This window comes from Haplochromis burtoni, unplaced genomic scaffold, assembly GCF_018398535.1.
Source record: "Haplochromis burtoni strain Fernald_Lab_line unplaced genomic scaffold, NCSU_Asbu1 Contig_87, whole genome shotgun sequence".
In the NCBI taxonomy this organism is placed as follows: Eukaryota; Metazoa; Chordata; class Actinopteri; order Cichliformes; family Cichlidae; genus Haplochromis; species Haplochromis burtoni.
In genome coordinates, this window is record NW_024582448.1 from 958,607 (window position 1) to 985,050 (window position 26,444).

At 40.3% G+C, this 26,444-nt stretch overlaps 1 protein-coding gene across 6 annotated transcripts in view; it reads left to right on the top strand.

The window, feature by feature from the left end:
• col18a1a (collagen type XVIII alpha 1 chain a) overlaps nt 1-23,771 on the top strand; it is a 74,868-nt gene extending 51,097 nt beyond the window's left edge. For 2 of the 6 annotated variants that reach the window (XM_005925788.2, XM_005925789.2), the window contains exons 6-43: nt 2,417-2,477; nt 4,228-4,290; nt 5,103-5,227; nt 6,475-6,501; nt 6,873-7,070; nt 7,442-7,468; nt 7,561-7,623; nt 7,743-7,820; nt 7,892-7,942; nt 8,054-8,185; nt 8,321-8,383; nt 9,160-9,204; nt 9,997-10,128; nt 10,828-10,896; nt 12,414-12,440; nt 12,783-12,881; nt 13,191-13,226; nt 13,410-13,499; nt 13,585-13,617; nt 14,665-14,700; nt 15,103-15,162; nt 15,254-15,331; nt 15,461-15,496; nt 15,613-15,666; nt 15,824-15,895; nt 16,563-16,637; nt 16,736-16,760; nt 17,147-17,200; nt 18,521-18,555; nt 18,640-18,762; nt 18,862-19,006; nt 19,258-19,313; nt 20,652-20,780; nt 20,914-20,946; nt 21,024-21,344; nt 21,743-21,940; nt 22,046-22,161; nt 22,274-23,593. In XM_005925788.2, coding sequence (XP_005925850.1) covers nt 2,417-2,477; nt 4,228-4,290; nt 5,103-5,227; nt 6,475-6,501; nt 6,873-7,070; nt 7,442-7,468; nt 7,561-7,623; nt 7,743-7,820; nt 7,892-7,942; nt 8,054-8,185; nt 8,321-8,383; nt 9,160-9,204; nt 9,997-10,128; nt 10,828-10,896; nt 12,414-12,440; nt 12,783-12,881; nt 13,191-13,226; nt 13,410-13,499; nt 13,585-13,617; nt 14,665-14,700; nt 15,103-15,162; nt 15,254-15,331; nt 15,461-15,496; nt 15,613-15,666; nt 15,824-15,895; nt 16,563-16,637; nt 16,736-16,760; nt 17,147-17,200; nt 18,521-18,555; nt 18,640-18,762; nt 18,862-19,006; nt 19,258-19,313; nt 20,652-20,780; nt 20,914-20,946; nt 21,024-21,344; nt 21,743-21,940; nt 22,046-22,161; nt 22,274-22,487 — 3,279 coding nt within the window. In that variant the 3' untranslated portion in view covers nt 22,488-23,593. Of the gene's footprint in view, nt 1-2,416; nt 2,478-4,227; nt 4,291-5,102; nt 5,228-6,474; nt 6,502-6,872; nt 7,071-7,441; nt 7,469-7,560; nt 7,624-7,742; nt 7,821-7,891; nt 7,943-8,053; nt 8,186-8,320; nt 8,384-9,159; nt 9,205-9,996; nt 10,129-10,827; nt 10,897-12,413; nt 12,441-12,782; nt 12,882-13,190; nt 13,227-13,409; nt 13,500-13,584; nt 13,618-14,664; nt 14,701-15,102; nt 15,163-15,253; nt 15,332-15,460; nt 15,497-15,612; nt 15,667-15,823; nt 15,896-16,562; nt 16,638-16,735; nt 16,761-17,146; nt 17,201-18,520; nt 18,556-18,639; nt 18,763-18,861; nt 19,007-19,257; nt 19,314-20,651; nt 20,781-20,913; nt 20,947-21,023; nt 21,345-21,742; nt 21,941-22,045; nt 22,162-22,273 lie in introns of all 6 variants that reach the window. The other 4 variants (XM_005925787.3, XM_005925786.3, XM_005925784.3 and 1 more) reach the window with 3 other exon arrangements.
• The last annotated feature ends 2,673 nt before the right edge of the window (nt 23,772-26,444 follow it).

Here is a 26,444-nt window from a genome sequence, read left to right on the forward strand (position 1 = left end):
CGAAGATAAAAAATCTGCAGAGATCGCTGTTGTGAAATGACCTGTAACTCCAATGTGTTGCCTTTCTAGATAACTGCTGAAGAAATCTCCTTTTTCATCGTACCTGTAACCGTGTCTCACATTTTCTTTGCAGAGGGGTTTTTAATGAGACGTAGCATTGTTTTGGTGAATTGTTTCTATTTAGATCATTTCGTCTTCTTTTTCTTTCTAATTCTAATTCTTCAGTTACCCAACACCCTGTTTGTTGTATTTTCTAAACACACGGGCTGTTTTCCCTTCGTCCTCAGGCCAACCACAAATATGTGCAGATTTCAAGAAGTTTCTCTGTGATTCTTTAGAGCGCAGAAAAAAAAGAGGGGAGAAAAAAAAGAGGCTAAACTGCTGTGGAGGTGGGATATGCTCGTTGCTGAGGGAGCTGCATACCTGCTCTTAGATTCAGGGGGTCGTGTGGTTCAAATCCATCAACACTATGTTCTAAATGAGCCTCCCACCCGACATCCCCCACTATGATGGATCGGTGAAGAAGTGAACAAGTATGGTATTCTCCATCACATTGATGCAATTTAGAGGAGTCAATAATGCTCCAGCCAGATTTTTGGCATAGTCAGTGCTGTGAAACGCAGTGGGAAGGAGTTTGTCCTGCAGAGGAAACTGGTTAATTATCAACAGTGGCATCACTCTGGCCCTTCAGCTCCCCTCTCTTACATACTTCAGCCCACTCCCCACTCGAATTCCTCAGGTGACCATCTGAGGTGTGTCACCGGTGAAGAATGAGCCAAAGAGAGGGAGTATTTGCATTATTTCCTGTTGCTTTGGGAACGTTACTGACCTCGTCTCAGCTGACCTTTAATTGTTCCTGTTGCGTCTCTAAGGCCCGCTGATTTTAGTAACACAGGATTGTCAGCAGACTGCATGCTGTCTTTTCTTGGTCCAAAAAACCTGCTCAGAACTTTTCTATTGAAGGGACAAAAACAAAGACATAATGAGTCTAATTACGCTTGTATGCAAACACTTTGCCCTTGTCAATCCTTTGAATTTAATGACTGCCTGAAATGTAGAATTCATGGACAACACCAAATTCTAAGCCTTTATTGCTCACATAGCTTAATTGTGGGGTCTCTCTGCCTTCAGGTCGCTCTTTATTAACTGAAAAGTCTGCTCTTTCTGGGGTTGAGATCGGGTGACTGACTTGGCCATCCAAAATATCAGATTTCTTTGTCTTGAGAAACTCTTGGGTTGCTTTTGCAGTAAGCTTTAGATCGTTATCCGTTTGCAGTGTGAACCTCTGTTTCAGCTAAGCAGAGAGTATAGCTCTGTACACTTCACAATTCATCCTTCATAGACATATGGACCATGCCATAACACTACCTCCAGCCTTTCTGACAGAAAATCATGGATCAGGAGCTTTTTCTCTTGTTCTTCATGTTTTTCTCTTCTTATCATTATGGTAAGAGATTGTTTTCAAAGCCTAATCACTGGTAACCACTGGTTTGTCCCTGGTTGTACATTCTCTGTATTTCTATTTCTATTAGATATGTGCATTTTAGTTGGAGTTGTTTTTCTTAATTATGGAAATAATTCTGTTCTGGTCTTTCAGTCCTTTTGGTGTTACTGCACTGAAGTAGCAGATTGTTGATTTGGCCACTGCCTCCGTCTGTCTGCAATATCTCAACATATCAAACAACACCTTTAACCGCCTTGAATTAAAGCTGAACATCTGCACTTTAACTGACTTAAAATCCACTGTGGTGGTGTACAGAAGCAAAATTACACAAGTTGTGTTTTTGTCTATCAAGTTATGGACCTAACTGTGTAATTCACTTGCTAATCAAACAGTGTTCGCACAACATTTTTCTATTAATACCAAACCAATAAGGCAGCAGCAACAGCATGACTGAACACACTGTGGATTGTGTTCCTCGTCAGCAGAGGAGGCCTGCTACAGAACCCAGGCATGAGACGTCTGACAGTGATTAACACAAAAATGGCAATTACAGTCGACTTGACAACAAAAGCAGTTTGCCAGTAAATGAAGGAAAATCTGGTACTGGTTCTCTAACTTGGAAAGCACATGTTGACTTAATCATGTTTTTCAAAAGGTTTGGTGTAGAGCTGGGAAACAGTTTTGTTAGTTATTAAGAGAGCTTTGGCTGCAAGGTCTGTAAAGATTAATGCAGATGAATGGCACAGCAGTACCGAAACATGACTCATTTTGGTTGGGGTTGTTTGGCATCAATGTTAACAAGGATAACTTTTTCCCAGGCTGCAGGATTATTTCCAGGGCTCTTCTGCGGAGTGGATGGAGGGAAACTGAGCCATAAAATCTAGAGCAAGATCAGTGCAGCTTCCAGCAAATGTCGCCTCCTGCCCTTTTTAAATATGCATCTCTGTCTGTCATGTTGTTATTTTTCTGCAGACGGCTCGTCCAACTTTGAGGCCCATTCCGCGCCCACCGATGACCAGGAATGATGAGACTGGTGAGTTTATGTGACACCAGACTTGGATTTATTCATTTTCAGTTCATCATTTCATGCAACCCCCGTGTTTTTACAGGTTCTTTTGAATCAGCCCCTAGCGAATGTCAGTGTCTTTAATAAATTTATTTTACTTTCAAAGATAGAAAATAAGCTCTACACTTCCACATGCTGACACAGGCTCACCTGCCGGGTATAACTAGAGGAGTTTAATGGCGCCACATGTTGCCACTGAGGTCATATTCATTTAAAGTGCATAGCTGAACCAGTCCAGGCTCGTTAGGAACAGATTTGGTGACAAATGTCTCCATCTAGTGGTCAACAGTAATGCACTATGGAAGCTGAATTATTTCTCATTGAACAACAAAAATGTCATTTCGCGTTTTTTTTTTTTGTTTTTTTTTTGTAATGCTTTCATAATGAATTTATATGAGAATGTATTCAGAACAATGTATCCTCATATACTAGCAGTATCTCACATACTGCTAGTATAAATAATAATTTGACTTCTGTATGTTAAAGACTTAATCTACACCATTAGTGGTATGTGTGCTAATTAATAAAGGGGAAAGTGGAAACCATCAAAAATCACAGTATTGATAATTTTGTGTGTAAAAGATGGAAAAAGCCAACCTCATGATGATTTTTTTTTCTCTTTTTTAAGAGTCAGGAGAAATGTTATTTGAGAGAGAAGCACGTGCTAATCTGTTAGCTAAACTTTGATTATACACTGTTAAGGATACAGTGTCAGTCGATGGACCCACGTGCTCACCATCTCATGACAGAATTTACGTCACTCTGGCCCCAGTTGATCCGACTCTGAGCTGTAGAAAGTATAATCAAGGGCTTAGACCAGCGGTCCCCAACCTTTTTTGCGTCACGGACCGGTTTATGCCCGACAATATTTTCATGGACCGGCCTTTAAGGCCTTTAAGGCCTTTAAATACAACCCCCGGTCCGAGGCCCGGGGGTTGGGGACCGCTGGCTTAGACTGTATGTGCACAGTCCAAAAACACACTTACATACTCAAAGTAGTGCAGAGTAAGAGACTAATAAAATGCGACATGTTCAGTCATCAAGCCTGAAGCACAAACTGCTTGAAAGGTCTATATCTCACAGCAAACTATATCATTTTCAAATTGCTCTAAAAGGCACAAATGGCATAAACAAAGTCTTAAGGTCCACTTTGTGACTGGAATTAACAGCTGCCTGCATCTGGACACCTGCCCAGGAGTTAGTGATGTTGGCCACTTCGCCATTTTAAAGTGCTGCCCTCTTAAGCTACAGGCTTTCTGTATTGTCTGGCTTACCTTAATCACCAGTTTATCAACACTTTCCTAGTTATGCTTCATCTAATATTAAAGTCGTTCACAGTTTACTTAGCTCAGCTGTTTACTAGTACATACTGCCCTCTGATGGTGTTTTTATGTAGTGTGCTATAATACATTACTTCAATTCAGCCAAAATATGTTGGCATTACTAAGCACTCTGTGTACTCTCACTGTAGTACTGCCCAAGCCTATCGTTGCATTTTCAGGTAGGCTGCAGATCATGTGCAAGCATTATGTTGCTGTTTCGCACCCACGTTTGATGATGTCAAAACAGTAACAAAACTTTTGACACAGGAGAAAAACACTGTTTACTATTAGAGCTTAATGAACAAAATGTTTGGCTTGTGTCCCAAAACTACTTTGAAGCTGACTCGAGGAATTCTGGAAACGTCATTTACACTGTATTTTTATATTGTGTTCAGCAAGGGACTCCCAGTACGTTTCACTTTCTGTGGAGTCCAGCCCCTTCCTTCGCGGTCCACAAGGTGGGTTGAGGGGAGTTTTTAAAAACACAGACAAAGCATCCAAATCCTGCATCTCTTCTGCTGTCTGTCGAGATGCTCTGCTTATGGCATGTGTAGCTATCAAGCACGACTTCACATGGATTAAACATGCAAACAGGTACAGGAGTGCATGCATATATGTAAATGCTTCTGAATTCATTAACGGTGGTGAAATGTTAAAGTTTGGGCATTGATGGCTGTAATGCCCTGAAAAACTACATTCACAGAGAAATTTAGAAGAACTAAGAGTGAATGAGCAAGGAAGTGGAAAAAGTTAATATTTAAGAAATATTACATTTCTTAAACAAATTAGAGAACTGAAGACGTGTGCAGGAATAGTTTCCTGTTGGCTTGGGCTGCTGATGCTGTTTCTTGTGGCATTATTTTATTCCAGCTATTTTTTTTTTCTTAAACCTGGAATATTAAAGATGTTCTTGCAGTGGGCATCATTTTGCTGTGCATGTGAGCACTGTTAAAAGTGGCCAGCTTCATGTTCAAACTGAGAACAGTTGGAGGTCAAACCCGGTCACACGTGAATATCATCATGGTATCTGTGCATGTGGGTGTGACCACCGTTAAACCTTTACGTGGCTGAAAATTATGGCTGTGCACACACACAGATTCATGCGCCATCAGGCAAAAAGTAATTTTCTTTTACCCCTTCCTCTTCTTTTGGGAGCAGGAAATATCCTGTTTATTGTTTGGGATGTGGGATACAGTCGTTACTCATTTTTGAGAGGTTTTCATGAGGATATTAACGACTCTCCCCTCTGCTGTTGTTTTTCTCGGGCCAGTCGAGGCTAAAGGACAAAAGGGCGACAAAGGGGACAGAGGAGAGAAGGGAGAGAGGGGTCCAGCTGGGCCGAAGGGAGAAGCAGGCTCTGGCTCCAGCTCAAGGAGTGGATCCCGTGGAGACAAGGTTTGGACTCAAAGACACGTTTCAGCCTTTATGGTGGATAAAATAAATGTAGTTACCTGGTGATGCTTGAAACAGTTTCTTATTTAAGGCTTCCTGAAGGATGCATGTTTGGACAGCACAACCGTTTGTCTGTGGAATAGTGAGTTTTGGCTTAAAATTGTTATTTTTATATTGGGTTATGAAGTTATGTCAGCTTTGTTAGTTGTAATAATGTTTGTCCACGTTTTAAGGGCTCAAATTAAATGAAAACGCTTTCACGGCCTCACTCTATGTGCTATATCATTAAACGATCGTTGATGAATGAAGCATACATTAGTGTATCCTTTCCTTATCTTAACATAAGCTGTTACTAAGAGCCACACTTCAAGAGCCTTACCGTTGGTTGGAAAAGATAAGAGTAGCAGTGAAGAAGATGTGGTAAAAATACCCTGAAGGAACACTAGAGGGAGCAGCAAATTTCTAATGGAATATCAACACATTACTGACAGTCTTGTATTTTGTTGATTGGCCTATTTGTGCTACTGGCAAACTAATGTACTTTATCACATTCATTTAGCACATTGCTCTGTGTTTGCAAGGGAACATAATATATAATATAATTAAACATTTGTGGATATAAATAAAATGTTAAGGATGCTTTTATAAGGTGCTGTTGGATAAAATGGGCTGTTTTTAGCATCTAAGTGGTTGCCAAGCATCATGGTGATATAATAATGTCCAACATAGATGAAAACCTTCAGGGGCTTCAGAGATGGACGTGTGTCCAAAGTTTGGTTGCTTAACTTCTGATAGTCTAGAAAGTTTTTTTAGGCAAAGAAACAAACACTCTGACAGACAGCTTCATGCGTCATAGTTTTTATTTTATTCTGAAAGAAAACTACATTTGTGTTCTTATTTCGTAATTGTGAAAGTCAAAATGCACAATGATGACGGAAAAAGGAGAAAATCAAAATGAATCTATACTGACCTCATTATCTTCTGCCATGAGACACATGCATAAAGTGAGGTGATCTAAATTTATGCACAGGTAAAATTGTGAAACTGACATGCAACAAGTGAAATATGATCATGTGTAGCATTTTTTTTTTTTTTTAAGTGAATGTAGTTTTGATTCTGGATTTGATTTCTATTGATGCCACCTCAGCCACAGTATGAGACACTGGGGATGTGCTTCATGCCTGCTATTTTTTCAGGTCTAAATAGAGAAATTGTTTCATCATTGACTTTACTGTCTCTTCTATTTTCAGGGAGAATCTGGGACAAAGGGAGAAAAGGTAAGTAAGAGATTTCCCTCTGGCTCACTTGTAGCTCTATGATTTTGGTCACTGAATAACACAAATGTAATAAACTACTAAAATGAAATGGGTGTGCCTGCTCTTCATGGTTCCTTGGGTGAACAACTCTGCTTCAAACCTCTTAACGTGCATCAGATTTCCAGTGATGCATTTGGGCTCTTAAGTAGTGTTTTAGCTGTTAAATGTTAGGCACGCTCCAAAAATAGTGCCTTACAAATCCAGTTTAACTGTTTGTATCGTTTCTCTAGTTGTTATCACTGAGAAGAATGTTACAGATGCACTTTAGAAAGACAAACAGTGAGAATATTACATTTCAATGTTTTTCCTGCAACAATGCTTTCCATTTCTAGGGCAGCGCAGGCTTTGGATATAAAGGTGTAAAGGGCGAGCCAGGCCCACCTGGACCCCCGGGGCCCCCTGGTTCTCCAGGACCTGCACCCGAGTATACAGTTGGCAGTGACGGCTCAGTTGTTTCGAGAGTTCCCGGGCCCAGAGGACCACCCGGAGCACCAGGACCCCAGGGAACTCCAGGAGCTGATGGAGAGCCAGTTAGTGGACTGAAAATTATTTGCTTACTAGAAAACACCAAACACAACAAATGTGCTGTTACTGTTGAACCAACGTTACTGTATCTGTCACGGTTTGCATGTTTACATATATTATTCTGATTGTTTTCACATAGTGCTGAGAGAGTGCAAAGCACCGAAACTTGAGAAAACACAAACTGATAAAATACAAGAAAACTAAGGAAGCTAATTAATCTGACAACACATCAGTTTGCTTGAATGTCAGTAGTTCCTGTTGTGAGATACTTCTACATCCTACTCACAGGGCCCTGAATTTAAAATCTGTGGCCAACCTGATTTATTTACATACTAGTCTGACTTCTAACTCATGTCATTCTTTATTCATCCTGCAGGGTGATCCTGGTGAGGATGGAAAAACTGTAAGTTGTTTTTAATAATGTATGACTTTAAATACAGAATAGGCATCTCACAACATCTCAACTGCCCTAACATGATGATTTTCTCAATACAGGGTGCTCAAGGACCTCCAGGCTTCCCTGGAACCCCAGGAGACCCTGGAGCCAAAGGAGAGAAGGTAAGATACACTGACAGGGTAACAGGAAAGGGAAAAAAACAGAAGCTGTAAAAAGAATCATTTAATGTGCACATGTGCTGAGCAGACCTACCTTGTCTTAACAAATGTTGTACCTACAGGGAGACCGTGGAGAAGGTCATGCAGGCCCGAGGGGGCCTCCAGGTCCTCCAGGACCCCCAGGACCAGGATTCAGATCTGTGAGTTTCAGCTGATTTTAGTGCTTAATGATTATTTTTAAAAGATTATCCTAATTTCAAATATATTTCAGACCTTTGAGGATATGGAGGCCTCAGGATTCCCTGATCTGGAATCTATTCGGGTGAGAAAAAAAACATTACTTCTTTAATTATTCAGGGTTTTGTTTATATATGTTTATATTGACGTGAAAGTCTAAATGTAATGAATGTTTTTGTTTTGTTTTTAAATGCAGGGTCTACCTGGGCTACCAGGTCCACCAGGCCCCCCCGGACCACCTGGTCTTCCCGGCGCCTCTACAGCTGAAACAGCATCGAGTTCTGCAGCATTTGGACCACCAGGAAAAGATGGAGCACCTGGTAAACCTGTAAGTGTCAGGCTCACAACATGACTAATTAATACATATATCAACACTCAAACTCTCTGAAGTAACTTCTCAGTCTAACCAAATATCAATAATCAGCTAAGAATGTCTATCTGATCCTAATCTTTTGGCCTCTAGGGCTTGCCTGGCATACCGGGTACTGATGGCAAACCAGGAGCTCCTGGTCCCAAGGGGGAGAAGGTAAAGACTATGAAGATAACTGTTTCTTCTCTAAGAACTAAACAAATCTGATCTAAAATGACATTTCGTCTAATGTGTAATAAACGCTAGAAGTGTGCAGTAGCTGCTGGGGTTCAGATATCAAGAGCAAAAATTAAAATCCAGAGAGAACTGCAATAAAAAACGTTTTCAAGCTATGCTAACTAGCTTTGACCTTCCAAGTGTTGGATGGGAAGCAATGTGTGGATCTCCGGGCTTTCTAGTTTCCCCTCTGGACTGGATAACTGGTAGTCCTAAATTTGCCATAGATGTAAATGCGAGTGTGAATCCTGAAAGGCACTGGAAGCCTCTACAGGAAGTCTCCTTGAAATTTCAGTGATTTGGTGGTGTGACAGGTGAGCTAAGTGTTGGCGATCCAAAGTACTTGGTACTGGATTAAACGAATCTAAATTCTAAAAAAGATTTATCTGAGCCGAGTACCACTGGGAGCAAAGGATACTGTGACACATGACACAAACGCTACTCATTTCAACCACAAATATTAGGGGTGGGAAATACAGTAGCAAGAGTTTTCTATGCAACTATATCCTTAAATGTCTACTGGCTACCAACTATAAGCTACTAAGCGAATGCTGATGAGTAAATTGTTCAGTCTTTGGACAGGCATTAGACACAACATGTCCACAGCCGCTTTTAGATTTTCTGAAAGTAAGAAAATTGTTCATAGTTCTTATTTCAAGTTTCTATTCAACTTTAAATGGTGTTGATAAGTGTTGTCACTGTGTTTCCTAAAATAGGGTGATGCTGGCGAGCTGGGTCTTCCAGGAGCAATTGGAGAAAAGGTGTGAATTGATGACCTGTTTTTTTTCCTCTCTCCTCTTTCCTTTTTAAAGATTTTATCTCAAAGTTAGTGTCATAAAGTGCTCTTGATGTAACTTGTTTTAGTAATTAAAAATTGTTAAGACAATCCTGAGAAGAAGGTAAGTACATTTCAAAGTTTATGGCACACTTTTGGGATCTCCAAGTATGTAGAGGCACCCACAGGATAACCAGTATGTCATGTAATACTTCTAAAACTTTTCCTATCCCTTTCTCTTCCTCAGCCAAGTTCCTACTTTTCTTTTCTCACCAATCTGCTGCCTCACTATTTATCCTCCTCCTCCTCTCCTAAGCCTTCCCATCTGCAGGTAACTGGGCTCCAGCGTGTCAGTCATCAAAGAGGATTTGTGTCTTCTAACAATATGCAAATGTCTGTCAAATACTGTCAGTTGCAGACTTGACTTTAAGTCTAATCTGAGAATTGGATGTGTTTTATTTCACATATTCTGACATCTAAATTTAGTCCCAGGACAGTGAGCATGGGTTTTGTGCAAAACAGTGTGTGCTTTGAAAACTCCTTCCAAGTACTCTGATGGCTGCATGTTTAGTTTTGGATGATACATGATGCCAATTAATTAAAAACACATTGTAGCTTTATTTATTCAATTCAGTTTTATATATATATATATACAGTGCCAAATCACAAAAACAGTCACCTCAAGACACTTGTGAGGCGACTGTTGTTTATTATGCAGTCTACTAAGTATTAAATCTCTTATTTGCTTTGATTAATTTATTTAATTTTTGCCCTACAGGGTGCTCAAGGAGAACGTGGTTTACCAGGAACTCAAGGAGAGCCAGGATTAGCTGGTCTGCCTGGACCCAGGGGACCAGTTGGATCTCCTGGACCTCCCGGGCCTCCTGGACCAAGTTATAGAGTTGGATTTGTAAGTTATCATGATAAGGTACATTTTACTTGTATAGCATTGAATCCTAGCAACCATTACCTCAAGGTGCATTACATTCTAACAAGTTCCTATATCTTACTAGAATGTTGCTTTGTAGCTGATTTTGTCTTATTTTAAGTGTAATGAGATATTTCTACTAGAAATAAGATAAATATACTTGGCAAGATTTTGAGTTTTTGCAGTGCACTACAATAATACAGAGGAAACCCCAGCAATCAGACAACCCACTATGAGCAAGCAGTTGGCAACAGTGGAAGGGAAAACTCCCTTTTAAGGGAAGAAACCTCAGGCAGATACGGTTCAGGGAGGGGCAACCTCCACACTGAGGCATGACCTGATCTTTGAAGAGGTAGAGGAGGTGGGCAAGCAGAGGGAGGTCTGGTTTCTCTGCTTAGACTGCTGCGCCCATCATTCCAACCTGGATAAGCTGCAGAAAATGGATGAATGGCTGGGTGAAAGTAGACATATTTAGTTACGTACATATAGTGATTGGCTTATAAGTTAAAATATTTACTGGAAATGTTTCAATCAGTTTCCAGAGTTTTCCCCTCCCATGATCCAAAATGTTGTCGGATGACTGCAAAATGTGACAGACTAGTGACGTGCTAGCTTTACTATGTTTCTTTTGCAAAAAACATTTAATCTCCAAAAATGCAATTTAAAATATTTTATTTGAAGGATGACATGGAGGGCTCTGCTGGTGGTTTCAATGGACGTCCTGGCATCGGAGGACCAGATGGAATACAGGTACACGTGTTCTTAGCGACTTTGGAAGATAATTTTATATAAGGCTTAAATTCAGAGTAAAAATTTGAATAAGCAGTAGTACTTGCTTAACCCTTTATAATACATGGAAATGTTCATTCACCGAACTGAGCACGTGTATACACCCTTATATAGGTTGTGCTGTTCTACAGTATGGTACTTGATGGGCTGGCTTCCATAAAAGAGACAAGCAGGAAGCATTTTAAAGCAAAATCCAGGCAACTTTGAAGGAACAATAACAAGGAAGTTTAGAATTAGTGAAAACAAAATATATTACCATAGAAACTGAAAATATAACAAAGTAAGTTAAAATAACATTATGTTGCAGCCCTTTTTTCATTCATAAATCAAAACAAATTACAAATATTGACTGACTAAATCATTTTAACGGTACTTGGATTAAAAACAAACACAAATATATGTAAAAAACTGCTATAAGGCTATTAAACGAGGCGATCGTGGCTCAAGAGTTGGCAGTTCGAGCCCCACTCGGACAGTCTCGGTCGTTGTGTCCTTGGGCAAGACACTTCACCCATTGCCTACTGGTGGTGGTCAGAGGGCCTGGTGGTGCCAGTGTACGGCAGCCTCGCCTCTGCCAGTGCGCCCCAGGGCAGCTGTGGCTACAATGTAGCTTGCCATTACCAGTGTGTGTGTGAATGGGTGGATGACTGAATGTAGTGTAAAGTGCTTTGGGGTCCATAGGGACTAAGTAAAGCACTATACAAATACAGGCCATTTACCAAACAAACAAATTTATATATTCCTGTATATGAGGGGTAAACCTTGTATTCGATCACTGTGTAGTCATGGCAACATCCAATATACTGTTGACCACTACTGTCCTACAGTGAGTTTATGATAAGGTACTTTTTCTTTTTTTTCTTTTTAGAAATAACAAGTATGGCTTGGTAAATGCTTTTGGTGCATTCGTGAATAACTGACCTACCACCAATTGTGTTAGTTTTAAATGACCAAGTCATGTGATCCAATATGGTATCACCAAATTTCTAGAAATCCAACACTAACAATACCTATTGAACTATATATAATCCAAGGGTTTCATCAACTTACCACAGTTAGTTCTGATATTATAACCATAAATTTTGGCGTAGGTAAGGATGAAAAACTCAATTTTCCAAATTCTGACATGGTTCTGGGCCATTGCTGATAGGTCAGATACGCTAATGTCACTAGCTGTCACATAACCCGATCTTTCCTGATTGGCTAGAAGAAACTCAACCTTACAGTGAGTTATGGGATGGCCAGTTTTGATGTACATTTAAATGATCAAATACGGTTCCATCAAGGGTTCATCAAGAGTCTATTAAGCCATCTGATTAAAAGGTTTCTGACCAACATGATCTCTCGCTTGCAGATTTCTGTAAGAATGTTTTTAGAACTGTTCAAACATTTTTTACGAGGAAACTGCAAATACATGATGAAGGATGAAGAAGCTATACATGAACTACCAAATAACCCAAACAAATATGTGCTTTCAGGGTCCTCCTGGATTACCTGGACTTCCAGTAAGTAAATTATAATTTATGTTGAGGTGGAAAGCTTGGAGTATGATCACAAATAACAACAACATGTCCTTAAATGTAATTAGTTGTTGACCAACATCCATCCAGCCAACAGTCGACACTGATTATCATTGCCCTTTGCATTAGGTTTTGCCCTCCTGCTTGCAAAACATAGTCCTACGCTGAGTTTGAAACATCAAATCTACCTTGATGTGTTCCACATTAAGTCAAGGAAGCAAGATTTAGAAGTTCAAGTTCCTGCTCTGTTTCCTGTTTGCTGCCATTTTCTTCTTCTTCGTTTATAATTTTGTTTGCCACCAACTCAAATTGAGTGTTCTTCTGCAGGGTAACCCCGGCTTGCCCGGCAGACCAGGTGAGAAGGGTGATGGAGGTCCTGCTGGAAGAGATGGGCAACCAGGCCTGGATGGCTTCCCTGGACCTCCGGTAAAAAAAAACCCAACAAAAACAACTTAATAAATAAAGATTAAATTAAATCTCTGAATTAGACAGATTAGTTGAAGAATATTTACATATGATATAATTTCTCCAAGTTTTTATCTTCTTTATCTTTGGAATAGAATTTTTCATGTTGGCATTCATGGACAACTTGTATATTAAAACTGATATATGGAAAAAACAAAAAAACAACGTTTGTTGTTTGAACGTTTCATGTAATTAGGTTAGTCTGCAGACCGGTCATTTGACATACAGGTTTCTCTGTTGTTAAAGTATCTCACTCTTTGAATTTTACAGGGATCAAAGGGTGACAGAGGAGACAAAGGAGAGATGGTGAATATCATTTGTAATTATGATTGCACTTGTTTTACTACAAAGCACTCATTACTAAGATATAACACGAATGATATCTCCTACCACAGTAGCCTTCCTTAACCTTCTGTCATGTTGATTATGTGATAAGCTTTCACTACTGGATGCTAATAAAAATTTTTTCCTCTTTCTTTCTGGTTTTAGGGTGAACCAGGTCGAGATGGAACTGGACTACCCGGTCCACCAGGTCCACCTGGACCACCAGGACAAATCGTCTACCAGACATCAGGCATTGTAAGTAAAAAGAGATGAGCACTGCTGTTTGAGTCTGTATGAAGCTAAAATCCAAACCTGATGGTAATGTCTGTCTTTTCCACAGTTTGATGAAGTCGTTGGCAGAGCTGGCCCTCAGGTATGTTTGAACTCTGAAGGTGTTTTTGGACTAAAGACAAAGAGGAGTTTCACTTCATGTTACTTGCACAGATTCAAGCATGCTTGTGGTCCATGTCACAACCCAGAAATGTTACAATTGGTATTAACACTAACATTTTTTTTTATACAATTTACCAGGACGTCCTACAATTTTGTTTCCTAATGTTGAATCATGCAGCTTTGGTTACTCTCAAAGGGTACCAGTAAGTGATTCCTTCATTTCTAATCATCAGGCGAATCCACAATCTGTGGGAGAATCTCAGCCGATGGCCTTTGAAAAGAAAAAAAACCCAAAACAATTTCAACCAACTAATGCTTATTCGCCTTTATGCATACTGCATGAAATATGCATAGGCTCTGTAATCACACAGTGGAAAAACCTGGACTTACACAATATTGCACAATAATACCAATATCAACATGTTACAAAACAGCTCTAACACTGGTATCACAGTGAGCATGGACCTGTAGATCCATACCAGCCTCGATATTTGCTGATACTAGCAAATAAGGGCCAAAGCCCATTTTGAAGTTGATGTTGGCAGCAGAGTCCCACTGGAAAAGTAAGTCGTACTCAAAGGAAACATCCAGGGGAATATTTTACAACTTCTTCTGCCATATTTTTAAATGTTTGCATTTGTGACTATAAGGAATAGTTCCCTTACAAAATGGGCTGTCAACTGAAACATGACAAACAGCTTCTACCAAGATTTATACCGCACAGCAGAGCATACAATTATGGTGTTCAAAAGAAACCTCACTACTCATTACAAATTTACAGTGTTGTAACAACTGTGGAAAAGTGACAGCCAAGAAACAAACACTGGTTTTCATTCACCTACACCAAGCAAAAGCAGCACTTAACTTCACAACCTGCATTTTTAGCCTTAATTTGTGTTAGCCATAAACTGTGTGTGGATTTGCTCATAGTTACTGGTAAACAAATGTTTGGCTGGTATTAAGGAAAATGAATAAAACTGATCTAATCAAGTTAAACAGAGGTGTGTGGTTTTGTTTTCCTCTACAGGGTGGGCCTGGTTTACCTGGTCGAGCTGGATTTCCTGTGAGTTTGCCTCTGTTACATAATTGTGTTTTCTTGCATAACTATATGCACAATATTAAAAATTTAATATGTAATTACATGAATGTGGGACATCAGATGATATCATTTCATTCTTTTGAAACAATACTGTAATGCTGTATTAGTCAGGGATTACTTTGAGATAAACACGTTTGGAGCGCTAGTTTGTATGTAAATCAGGAGGATAGGGTGTGTAGGCAGGTGACGTACCAATATCTGTATTTATTAATTTAGCCATCAACAAATGATTCTTTATACGAATGTCAATGAGAAGGCCCATTATATTGGCTTATTTGCTTCATGGTAACAAAACGTTGGGTGCTGTCAAATCTAACTCATCTAATGTTTTCATGTATTTTATTGTATTTTTTTAATATATTGCAGGGTCCAATGGGGCCAAAAGGTGACCGAGGAGATCCTGGTCCTCCAGGCTATGGTGAGAAGGTAAAGTCTACATTATATGTTAGACCTTTAATTTGGCTGCTCTGATCATTTCTGTTATTGAGTATTTGTTGTCTTGGTGCTCTGTGTTCAGGGTGAAAAAGGGGAGCCAGGCTTGGTTATTGGCCCTGATGGAAATTTTCTGAATTTGGCACAGCTAGCTGGTCCAAAGGTGAGTCTCAGTGAATTTGACTATCTGGATTTCTATCTATTATGCATTAATGTACTCATGGTTTTTGGTGCATTTTGTGATGATCATTTTGTTCTTGAAACTAATCATCCCCCCAAACCATGCATGCAGGGAGACAGAGGACTTCCAGGACCTGTTGGGCCCCCTGTAAGGTTTTCCATTTCTAAGACTTTTTTTGGTTAATGTACTGAAACTGTTTCAATTACCTTATTCAATCACCAGTCAATTGACAGCGCGTTTAATTATATAATTTATATTTGCAGGGACCATATGGGCCTCCTGGACTGAAAGGTGAAATTGGAATGCCTGGAAGACCTGTAAGTGCTTCTTTCTTATTGTTTTACTAAATACTGACCATAGTGAAGTGTATTCTATACCATTTTTTACTTTTGACCTTAGTATGGTTTTTATCTTTTTGTTTCTATTTTCCAAGTTCAACAAAAGGCAAATAAATCAATAACTTTCTCCCTTCAGGGTCGTCCTGGGATAAATGGATATAAGGGTGAGAAAGGAGAGCCAGGGGTTGGATCTGGCTTTGGCTACCCTGTAAGTATTAATACTATTATCAATACCTTAGCTTGGGAGGCTTAGCAGCAAAGATGGTTTGATGACATTAGCTTACTTTACATCCCTCAAGCCTGTATTTTACAGGCATTGTGTGACTTCCCTGCTCCCATGTTAAAGGTCACTTTAAACACAACTGGCAATCACACAGAACTCTTGACACTGAGTGTAAATACAGAGTCACTTTCAACTTAAAATGTTCATTTTAGCACGTTATAAATGTTTTTTTAACCCCAACAAATATGTATTTTCCCCCCCTTTTTTTATTTTTTTGGTTTTAGCTTTCATAACTAAACATATACTGAGCGTCATTAATTTGTTAGCTCTGTTTTTTTAATCTTTTAATGAAACTAAGTTCAACAATGACACCTTTGCTTAGGTTCTAAATACTGCATTCAAGTGAACTTTGATTTAGCTAAGCATTACTAAAGCAACTTGTGCTTCATTAAACAAGAGCTGCACTTGTTTCCTCACACAAAACAACCTACTCTGCTCTTCTTTTGTTTTTAAATGCCAAATTTTATGTTGCCAAACACATTTCTCCAAGAGTGGCCACATTTAATCCCAGCCAAACCTTTACAGTCAGTTATATTAAACTCACAAAATTATTGAGTCCTCCAAAAATATTGAATATCTTTGTTTTCATTAGGGAGTGCCTGGCCCTCCAGGACCACCTGGGCCACCAGGACCCCCTAGCCCAGCCAGTCCTTTAGACCGTTTCAATGTGAGTACACAGCTTCCCAAAAATCTGGTCATGTCTCATCTTCCCTACCGATTATTTTCCTCTGTTGTTGTTGTTGATTGTTTCCCTTCTGTTAACAGCGCTATGATGAAAGGAATTATCCAGGTATGTCATCTTCACTTGTTTTATTGTTTTAGTGTGTAAAAATATATGGTCAGATTAAATTAATCAAAAAGAAGGATCACAGTAGAGAGGTTCAGTAAATATGAGAGGGGAAAGGAGGAAGGATTTTTAAAGGGTTCAAAGTGTCTGCAGAGATAAACAGTGCAATCTATGAATTTAATTTCAGTTCTGCTCCTTCAGCCTGCAAAGGATATACACTCCACTGTCAGGAGATTAAGCTTTCAAGTCTAGGTTTGAGAGAAAAAAAAAATGAATGAAGAAGTCACTGGCAGTAGAGCACATGGCTTTCAAGGGTTCAATGATATTTAAACCTGCAGAGAGCTATGAGTAATTTTGTAATGTGAAAAACTTTGTATTTTGTGTTGTAGCAATTAAAGGAGAAAAAGGGGAGCGTGGTGAGACTGGACTTCCGGGGATCCCAGGTAAATCCTCATTTTTGAATTAAGAATAAATGAAATTTCATTCCTTTATGATTGTAAAGGGTTGTGCAATCTTTTCTGTTGACGTTTCTCACGTAAAGTCGTGCATATACTGCTTAAAGAGTTATGTGCTATACTGCGAGGGAAGTGTGTAATCTGCGATTGGTTGGGAATAGTTCCCGGAAGTTTCTGGCTCTCAATAAGTGAAATCACATACAAAGAAGGTGCTACACCAAAAACCTCCTAGTGATTGCTTTGGTCGCTAACAGATTGCAGCTGTTGTCTGTAGTTTCTCATGTTTGTCTGTAAATGCGCGTTTACTACTAACTCAGCAATAGTAAAATCTGAATAAGTGCAACACAAATAATCTGGATTAGAGTTGTTCCTGGTGACTAATTTCTTAGTCGACTAACCGACTAGTCTAAGACTAAGAAACACTCAGATTTAGGTTAAATTTGAGAACTGTTTGTTAGTTTTTGATATTTTCAATTAAAGGCATTTTAAACCATTTATTGCGTCCTCTACTCTGAACAGCTCTCAAATAAGTGAACTCCTCACCCTATCACAGGTGGGAGAGAGCCCATCCACCTTTTGGAGAAAGCTCATTTCTGCCAATTGAACCTGCAATAATAGTTTTAACAAAAACTCTGCTAACAGATTTATGGCTTTTCTCAATAACAATCTGATGGCAGATGGCTACAAAAAAAATTTAGGAGACATTAATTTTCTGGCTTTGGGCATCAATTAATATTTTAACAATTAGATTAAATGACTAGTAAGTCTGGTATCAACTAGTGACAACAGTGATGATTAGTCGACTTGTTGACCTCCCTAATCTGGATCCAAATATACTGGTAGTATTGACTGAATGCATTAATGGAAAAATACATTTTATAAGGAAAGTGGTCATTGTTTCAACACTTGAAGGTGGGCATGTGTGACATTTGCGGGGGTATATTTGTTGGCAAAATCTCACAGTGATGACAGCTAAACAATGACATGCTAACCAGCTGTTTGATTGGCCCTTAGTATGACACAGACTGCTCGTGTAAAACACTGATTACTCACTGCAATGATTACCTTCTCCTTCATTTTGATTCTTAAACAACTACCCTGCTCTCTGAGGATTACAATGGCGTGGGGCAGTGAAACAGTTTCATTTGATTTACCAGCTGTTGAAATTCGTACATGTGAATTACATGTCTTTGTGATCACACTGACCATTGTTGATCCCCGAGATCATGAACTGTCAGCACAACTATAATGCTGCATATCCAGCACGCTACACAACCTCTTCACTAAAGCATCTTTTTTTTTTCCCAGGAGCATCCCCTAATGTTGATATCTACACATTGAGGGTAAGCTAGCTCATTGTTACTCCGGTCATTTTTTTTAGTTTATTTCTTCTTCATCAACAAACAAAGTTGAACTTCTTCTGACAGAATGAACTGAAGGGAGAGCGTGGAGAATCAGGTGTCAAGGGAGAAAAAGGAGAGCCCGGTGGTGGATATTATGACCCTCGATTTGGAGGAGTACAAGGACCCCCAGGACCACCTGGCCTCCCAGTGAGTTCTGAGACCTTATTTGTTAATACAACCAAAAAACATTTGGCCCCGATCTAGATGTGATATTCCAGAAATTTCTGATTTTCTTTTCCACATTAGGGTCCAAAGGGAGATTCTATAATTGGGCCACCTGGACCATCTGGACCAACAGGGCCACCAGGAATTGGTTATGATGGTCGTCCAGGTCCTCCAGGACCACCTGGACCCCCGGGGACCCTTTCAGGATCATATCGGCCCAATTATCGTAAGTGTCTTTTTCCACAACAAAAGAAAAAAAAAAAGACACTTCTTTATTGCGGAAAAAAACAATACAGGTTTACAGGTTTTAAACTGTTAGCAGTCGGACGTACCGCCCACGGGACATTGGATGGTTTAGGGGACTAATAGGACTGCTAAGGGGTTAACCTGTAAATCTGAATTGTTTACAGGTAGCCACAACTTAATCTTACTTACTTAATTGCACTTCTGTTTTGTTTTTTGTTTTTTGTATTTTAGCTGTCAGTGTCCCTGGTCCTCCTGGCCCACCTGGAGCTCCTGGACTATCCTCTGGAGTGAGTACTATCACTGAATTTTAATCATGGCTCCATCACAAGACTCTGAATTCACAAAATTCATTTATCTGTAGAATGGCAGTTTTTAATTTATTGTTTGTACCCATCCATCCATTCATATCCATCGTCTTCCGCTTATCCAAGGGTTTGCCAGGGAGGAGGTGGCTAGGGAGAGGGAGGTCTGGGCTTCTCTGCTTAGGTTGCTGCCCCCACAACCCGAGTCCATTACCCACCGGGAAGAAGTCCGACTTATTGCCCGAATGAAAACCCTATTGTTTCTCCTGTATCTGAGGTTCACTAATGGACAGACTCTCCTTTTCAGCACCCTGGCATAGACTTTCCCAGGTAGGCTGAGGAGTGTGATTCCCCCCCCATAGCTGGAGAACAACCTCCGGTCCCCTTTCGTAAAGATGCGAAACACCACCCCAGTCTGCCAATCCAAAGGTACCACCCCTGATCTCCACACAACATTGTAGAGGCGTGTCAACCAAGACAGCCCTGCAACATCTAAAACATTCAGGAACTCAGTATGAAGCTCATCAACCTCTAGGAACCTGCCACTAAGGAGTTGTTTAAGTGCCCCAGTGACTTCACCCCCAGTGATGGGTGAGCCGTCCCCCTCGTCCCAGGACTCTGCTCCTCTACCGAAGACGTGTCACTGGGATTAAGGAGATCTTTGAACAATTCCTTCCACCAAGCAGAAATATCTTTAGTTAAAGTCAGCACTACTCCACCTGCACTACATACAGTGCAGGTAGAGCACTGCTTTCCCCTTCTGAGTCACCTGATGGTTCAGCAGAATCTCTGAGGCAGTCCAAAAGCCTTTTTCCATGGCCTCTCTGAACTCCTCCCACACCCCAGTTTTGCTTCAGCCACTGCCCGAACCGCGTTCCACTTTGCCTCTTAGTACCTATTGGCTGCCTCCGAAGTCCCACAGGCCAGATAAGCTTAGTCAGGCCTTCAGCCTGATGGTTAATTTGACTTCCGGTGTCCACTGTCTGGTTTGGGGTTACCACTAAGACAACAGGCACCAACCACTTCAGCCACAGCTCAGTGCAGCAGCTTCAGCAATGGAGGTGCTGAACATGGTCCATTCGGACTCAATGTCCTGAGTGTCCCTGGAATGCTGTCAAATCTCTGCCTAAGTCGTGTGTTGACGTGAGCCCAACTATATCTAGCCAGTACCTCTCAACCTCAAGCACTAGCACTTGCTAGTTTTAGTAGAGATCAGTCCGCCACGGTCTCTGCCCCTGCCCGCCAGCACGCACTGTACTGTTTGTAATTTTTCTTAAATATATATGTCTGATGTATGGTGGTCTTTTTTGTGTGTATGTGCAGGTGACAGCTTTGAGATCATATGACACAATGATTGCTACGGCCAGACGTCAGGAAGAGGGCAGCCTCATCTACATCATAGACAGAGCAGACCTTTATTTGAGAGTACGCGATGGAGTGCGGCAAGTCATGGTACTTTTATCTACTTTTCAGTGCAGTGCTTTGAATTTGATAAAATCAACTTTAAAACCAGTTTACGCTATTATATAACATATGAAAAACTTAATGTAAAGCGACACTAAATGGTTGATTCCTCTCCTTTCAGCTTGGAGAGTACAATCCTTTCTTCAGAGATCTGGTAAGTTTCACAGAACCATGAAATAAAATGTTGTAACGTTCATATGACTTAATTATTTCTTCTATTTTCACACAAAGGAGAATGAGGTGGCAGAAGTCCAACCTCCACCTGTGATTCTGTACCCGCAGTCTCAGGACCAGTCCCAAAACAACGGAGCAGGCCATTACTCTGAGGGTTTCACTTTGATAAAACCCATTGAACCTCCAGCACCCACACCCGCAGACCCCCGTTACTTTCCAAAGTATGATCCCAGATTCCCAGACCAGACACACACAGGCCATACCGATGGAAGATTTGCCAACCAGCAGACGGAAAGCAGATTCCCTGTCACTCCTCAAAGACAACCCGTCCCTCCTGTGCTGGAGCCTGCTGGCCATTTCGACATACAGGGATCAGGAGTGAGTAAAGTGGATACTCAAAAATATAATAAATATTAATTTACCTTACATAGGGATGAAAACTAGCTAGCTTGCCTAAAATGAAAATCATAAAAACAAAACATTATGTAGAATCCCTTCTTCTTTTAACAACAGTCGGTAGACATTTGGGAACTGAGGAGCTTAATTGCTTGACTTTTGGGAGAGGAATGTTATCCCATTATTATCTGATAGAGGATTCTAGCTGCCACTTCCATAGGCTGTGAATCCCAGCCCAGGAGACGTTACGTTACTTAGCTACTGATATAAACCATTAATCATGTAAAGCCCTGACCTTTGTAAAACATCTTAAGTTGTTCCAAAGTGGAAGTAAAATGAAAATTTGTGTGATTTTCTTCTTGTGAATCTGTCTTTATCAGCTGCACCTCATCGCCTTGAACAGCCCTCACACCGGTAACATGCGAGGGATTCGTGGGGCAGACTTCCTGTGCTTCCAGCAGGCTCGTGCTATCGGCCTGAAGGGAACATTTAGAGCCTTCCTGTCCTCTAAGCTTCAAGACCTCTACACCATCGTCCGCAGGTCGGACAGGGACAGCGTCCCCATAGTAAACCTCAAGGTAAGACCCAACATTCCAACAAGGACAGCTGCATGACTGACACCATCTTTCTGAAAAACTGAATAAAGTCACTATGTTAAATGTTATTTTTCTTTTTCCTTGCAGAACCAAGTGTTGTTTAGCAGTTGGGACTCTCTCTTTGGTGACAATGCCAGCAAAATGAGGGAAAACGTACCAATCTACTCCTTTGATGGTAGAGACATCCTCAGGGATAGCGCTTGGTGAGTCTTTGTACCCCCCAAAAAATAAATATATTTAACACCAGCATGCGGTTGTTAACCAGCTTTCGTTTCTTTTGCTTATTTGCAATCTTTTGTTCTTAATCACCTCCAGGCCTGAAAAAATGGTCTGGCACGGATCAAGCAAGAAAGGCCACCGGCAAACAGACCAGTACTGCGAAACGTGGCGAACTGGCGACCACGCTGTGACTGGTCTGGCATCATCACTACATAGCGGCCACCTCTTGCAGCAAAGCCCTAGCAGCTGCTCCGGCTCCTACATCGTCCTTTGCATTGAGAACGCCTTCACATCACCCTCCAAAAAATAAATGTCCATTCTCCTGCTTTTTAAAAATTTTTTTGTCATAATTCTGGGCCCTAGCTAAACATCCATTTTACATCCAAACAGACATGTTTTGTTCTTAATTCCCCTGATAACACAGCTTGTGAACATGTGGCGTCCAATGAACTGGCCCAGCGGCACTTCGCCCGGCAGGGAGACTTTGCATTGTCTGCTCCTCCCCTCCATACACGCCAAAGAGATGGGTTAAACCGAGGGGTGTTGGTCCCTTTTCTCGGGGGCATTGGCACATATTTTCTTCAAGGGGCAGAACAACAGCAGAGAAGCTAAAAGCCTTCTCAAATTTTAGCCCTTTTTAAAAATTCTGTATATTACATGTTTTTAATTTGTGTTTTTTTTATGTTATCAGTGTCTTACCTTTTGTTAAAAATGCTATATCCATTTTTTTTCTCCATAACATAGGTATTGATGATTTCAACATTTCTTTTCCTCTGAATTCTTGTTTGGAATTGTGGGTTGTGATGGGGTACAGCAAACTTTTAAGGACTATTTTAAATTGAAATAAGATAATAGATATTTATTTTTAAATGAAGTTATGTAAGTATAAAAAAATGGAAAATTAAAAAATGCTAAATACCCTCATTTATAATCTACAAAATATGGAACATTTAAAAAAAAAAAATTTCTGTAAAGAGCCTGTGCCTTACTACACACACGGAAAAGCTTTACACAATAAGCTCATACTTCTTTTTTACTCGTTCTGTTGATAGCCGAGCATTAGAACAGTTTTTGCCCAGGTCACGACACTCCTGTTATGAATAATCATGTATCCAGAGGGCAAGATTCCTTCTCATAGAAATTGAGCCTGATGATTTTAAAGTGATTATTTCCCCCTTTTCGTCTTTCCACCTTATAAAAGCCTATCAGCGATTAAGCTGGAAATGATTAGCTTGCTGCTAATCTTTGTTGGAGTGATTGCTGTCTCAGGAAGCGGAAAACCGGAATAACTTTTTTTTTTGGCCTTGTCTTAAATTGCAGAGAGTAACGGCATTAATGCTACCGCTGTCTGAAACAAACCTGTGGATATCAGTGGGGGGGTTTTTTGAGGGGGGTGGGGGGGATTGTTTTATTATTATAACTGTGCTGTACTGTTTCTCCCAGGCACTGAATTAAAGTCTTTTTTTCAACCAGTAATGTCATGTATTGTACACAAATCTGTACACCGTGTTGAATTCTTCTCTGGAAGTCAGAGCCATGACCTTGAGCCCTCAACATTACCACAAATCAGATTATCCAGCAACAATTAATGCCCTTTTAACACTTTGATCATACGCCATCTAGTAAAACTTGAAAATTTATAGAGAAATATTTTACTTAACTAAAAAAAAAAAATGACTCGAGCCTATCCCAGCTGTCATAGGGTAAGAGGCATGCTACACTCTGGACAGGTCCATAACAGGGAAACACAAAATGTCCAGTGAACAGCAGTCTTTCAGATAAGAAAATGCATTGTTGATGTGTAGACTGTCAGTAACTTAAATAACCAACATATGTAGAAGAGCATCTCTGGACACACAACAGGTTAAACCTTGAAGCAGATGGGCTACATCAGTAGAAGTCCACACAAGGTACCATTCCCATCAGTTAAAAATAGGAAACTGAGGTACCAGCTTGCACACACTCACCTAATGGAACAACAGACGACTGGAAAAATGTTGCCTGGCCTGATGACTCATAATTTCTGCTTCGACATTTGGATGGTAGGGTCAGAATTTGGAGTAACCATCACTGAAGAAAAACTAAATAAATTCTTCCTTAATTAAACTGTTCAGAGTGCTGCTGGTGGTGTGATAGTATGGATGCTACTTTCACTGCACATTTTGGGCCCTTAGTACCCTAACTGAGAATTATAGCACAGCATACTTTAGTATTGTTGCTGATTATTTCCATCTTTTTATGGCTAGAATGTCCCTAACTTCTGATGTCATGTCCCAAAACTCCAATCATCTCAAAGTGGTTTCTTGAACAGCTTCTTTGTACTCAAATGTCCTCCATAGTCACTAGCTCTCAAGATAATAGAGTACCTTTGGGATGTGATGAAAAGGAAGAGTCACATCAAGGATGTATGTATCTGCTGGAACTGTGTGATGTTGTCATGTCAGTATGGACTAAAGTCTGTGCCTTGAAAAATTCAGGCAGTGAAAGTAGGTAACAAGCTATACTTAACAAAGTGGCTAGTGTGGGTGTACTGCAATACTAAGACTAATACTAATACCACAGACTGGTCTTAACCAGCTCAAGCACTGGTGGTACGAACTTGCTTCAGCATGACAAGCCTGACTTGTTTCCAAATAAAACTGCCACTCAGTCATGGAGACATTGGCTGTAGTTTTATGAGAAAGGGAGATTTTAAAGGACTGAAGTAGGTCACCAGTCATTTGTGATGGCTTATGAAATTCTCTTAAAGCTCTTCCTCAAAGTTAGGAGGTGTTAAAGATAATATTTGATTAAGAAGATTATTCAAATTACTCAGAGTTGACCTAAATTGGTAGTTACTTTAAAATGAGAAGTTTAAGGTAAAACACCTACAAACCTAGATCACGTGGCATGGCAAAAGTAAAAGATTTGGCTAAAACATATGGGCAGCATGTCTTCTCACTGCTGTGTACAGGTCACCTCTAGGAACGATAGGTTAGGGATTAATTCTCCTTAAAAGTGCCCTTGACAAAAGCACTGGCTTAGAACTAGAGCTCTCCTGCCTAGGACCACAAAGATTTCCAAAAGTAAGCTACTACATTAGATGCTGTCAAAGTCACACACCAAATTTCAAGAAACAGTTATTTGTCAAAATCTTTCCTTACATGTCATGATAAAAACCTGCAGTGAAGATGGTGGGTTTGCCTCAAAAATATTTAATGTGGTGTGCATATTTATGCACGAGATCCTGGAAACCCTACAGCAACTTGTTTAATGAGCTTAACAGACTCAGATAACACCTCCAAACTCTTCAAAGTTCTATACACAGGTACCCAATACACTTTTGAGCCGATGGGTCGATTGAATAGCCACCACGCACTAGCCGTGCAAGTGATGGCAACAGGCCATTTGCTCATTATCATTACTGACACTGTGTTGCCCAGTCAAATCTCCTAATGCAACCAATACATACATACATGCACGCGCACACACACACAGCCTGAAGTTACATGGAACACAATAGTGTTCCATGTAACTTCCAAGGACTCCAGGCCTCAAGGGCCGATGTCCCGCAGGTTTTAGATCTCACCCTGGGTCAACACACCTGAATCAAATGATTAGTTCATTACCAGGTCTCTGGAGTACTTCAAGACATGTTAATTTAGCCATTTAAATCATCTGTATTGGATCAAGGACACATCTAAAACCTGCAGGACATCGACCCTTGAGGCCTGGCATTCCCCCACCCCTGCCTTAAACCAACTACCAGCAACTAAACTAACAGTTAACTGAAAGACCTCCATTTAATTAAAGAAAGAAGCTATGCATCATTTACTGAACTACTGCAGGCGTTGGGCTCAGTTCTCTGAGCTCATCACTATGTACTTTAGCAACACTTTGGTATCAGCTACATTTTCAGACTGATAAATGTGTTATAGTGAATCACTTCCTGTGGTGATTCACACAAAACAAGACAGTTTTTTGGACAGACAAGCCAGTGTGCATTGCACAAACTTTGGGGTCAGTTTCTGTCAAGTTTTATATTTTTTATAAACTCTCACAGAAGTCAGGATTAAATAGTAGGAGCTGGAAGGCATCATCTGTCACAGCGTGTCATTGAAGAATCAAGGCCCAAACTTATCCATTCGCCCACCCCATAATAAGATGTTAGGGATATCCTAAAAATAATCAGTAAATGCAGCAACTTCCCACTCAATTCCATCAAATCTTAAGCATTGAAGCTTTAAGAGTGCTATAAGGCTTATATTAATTGACTGGGGGGGCTCAG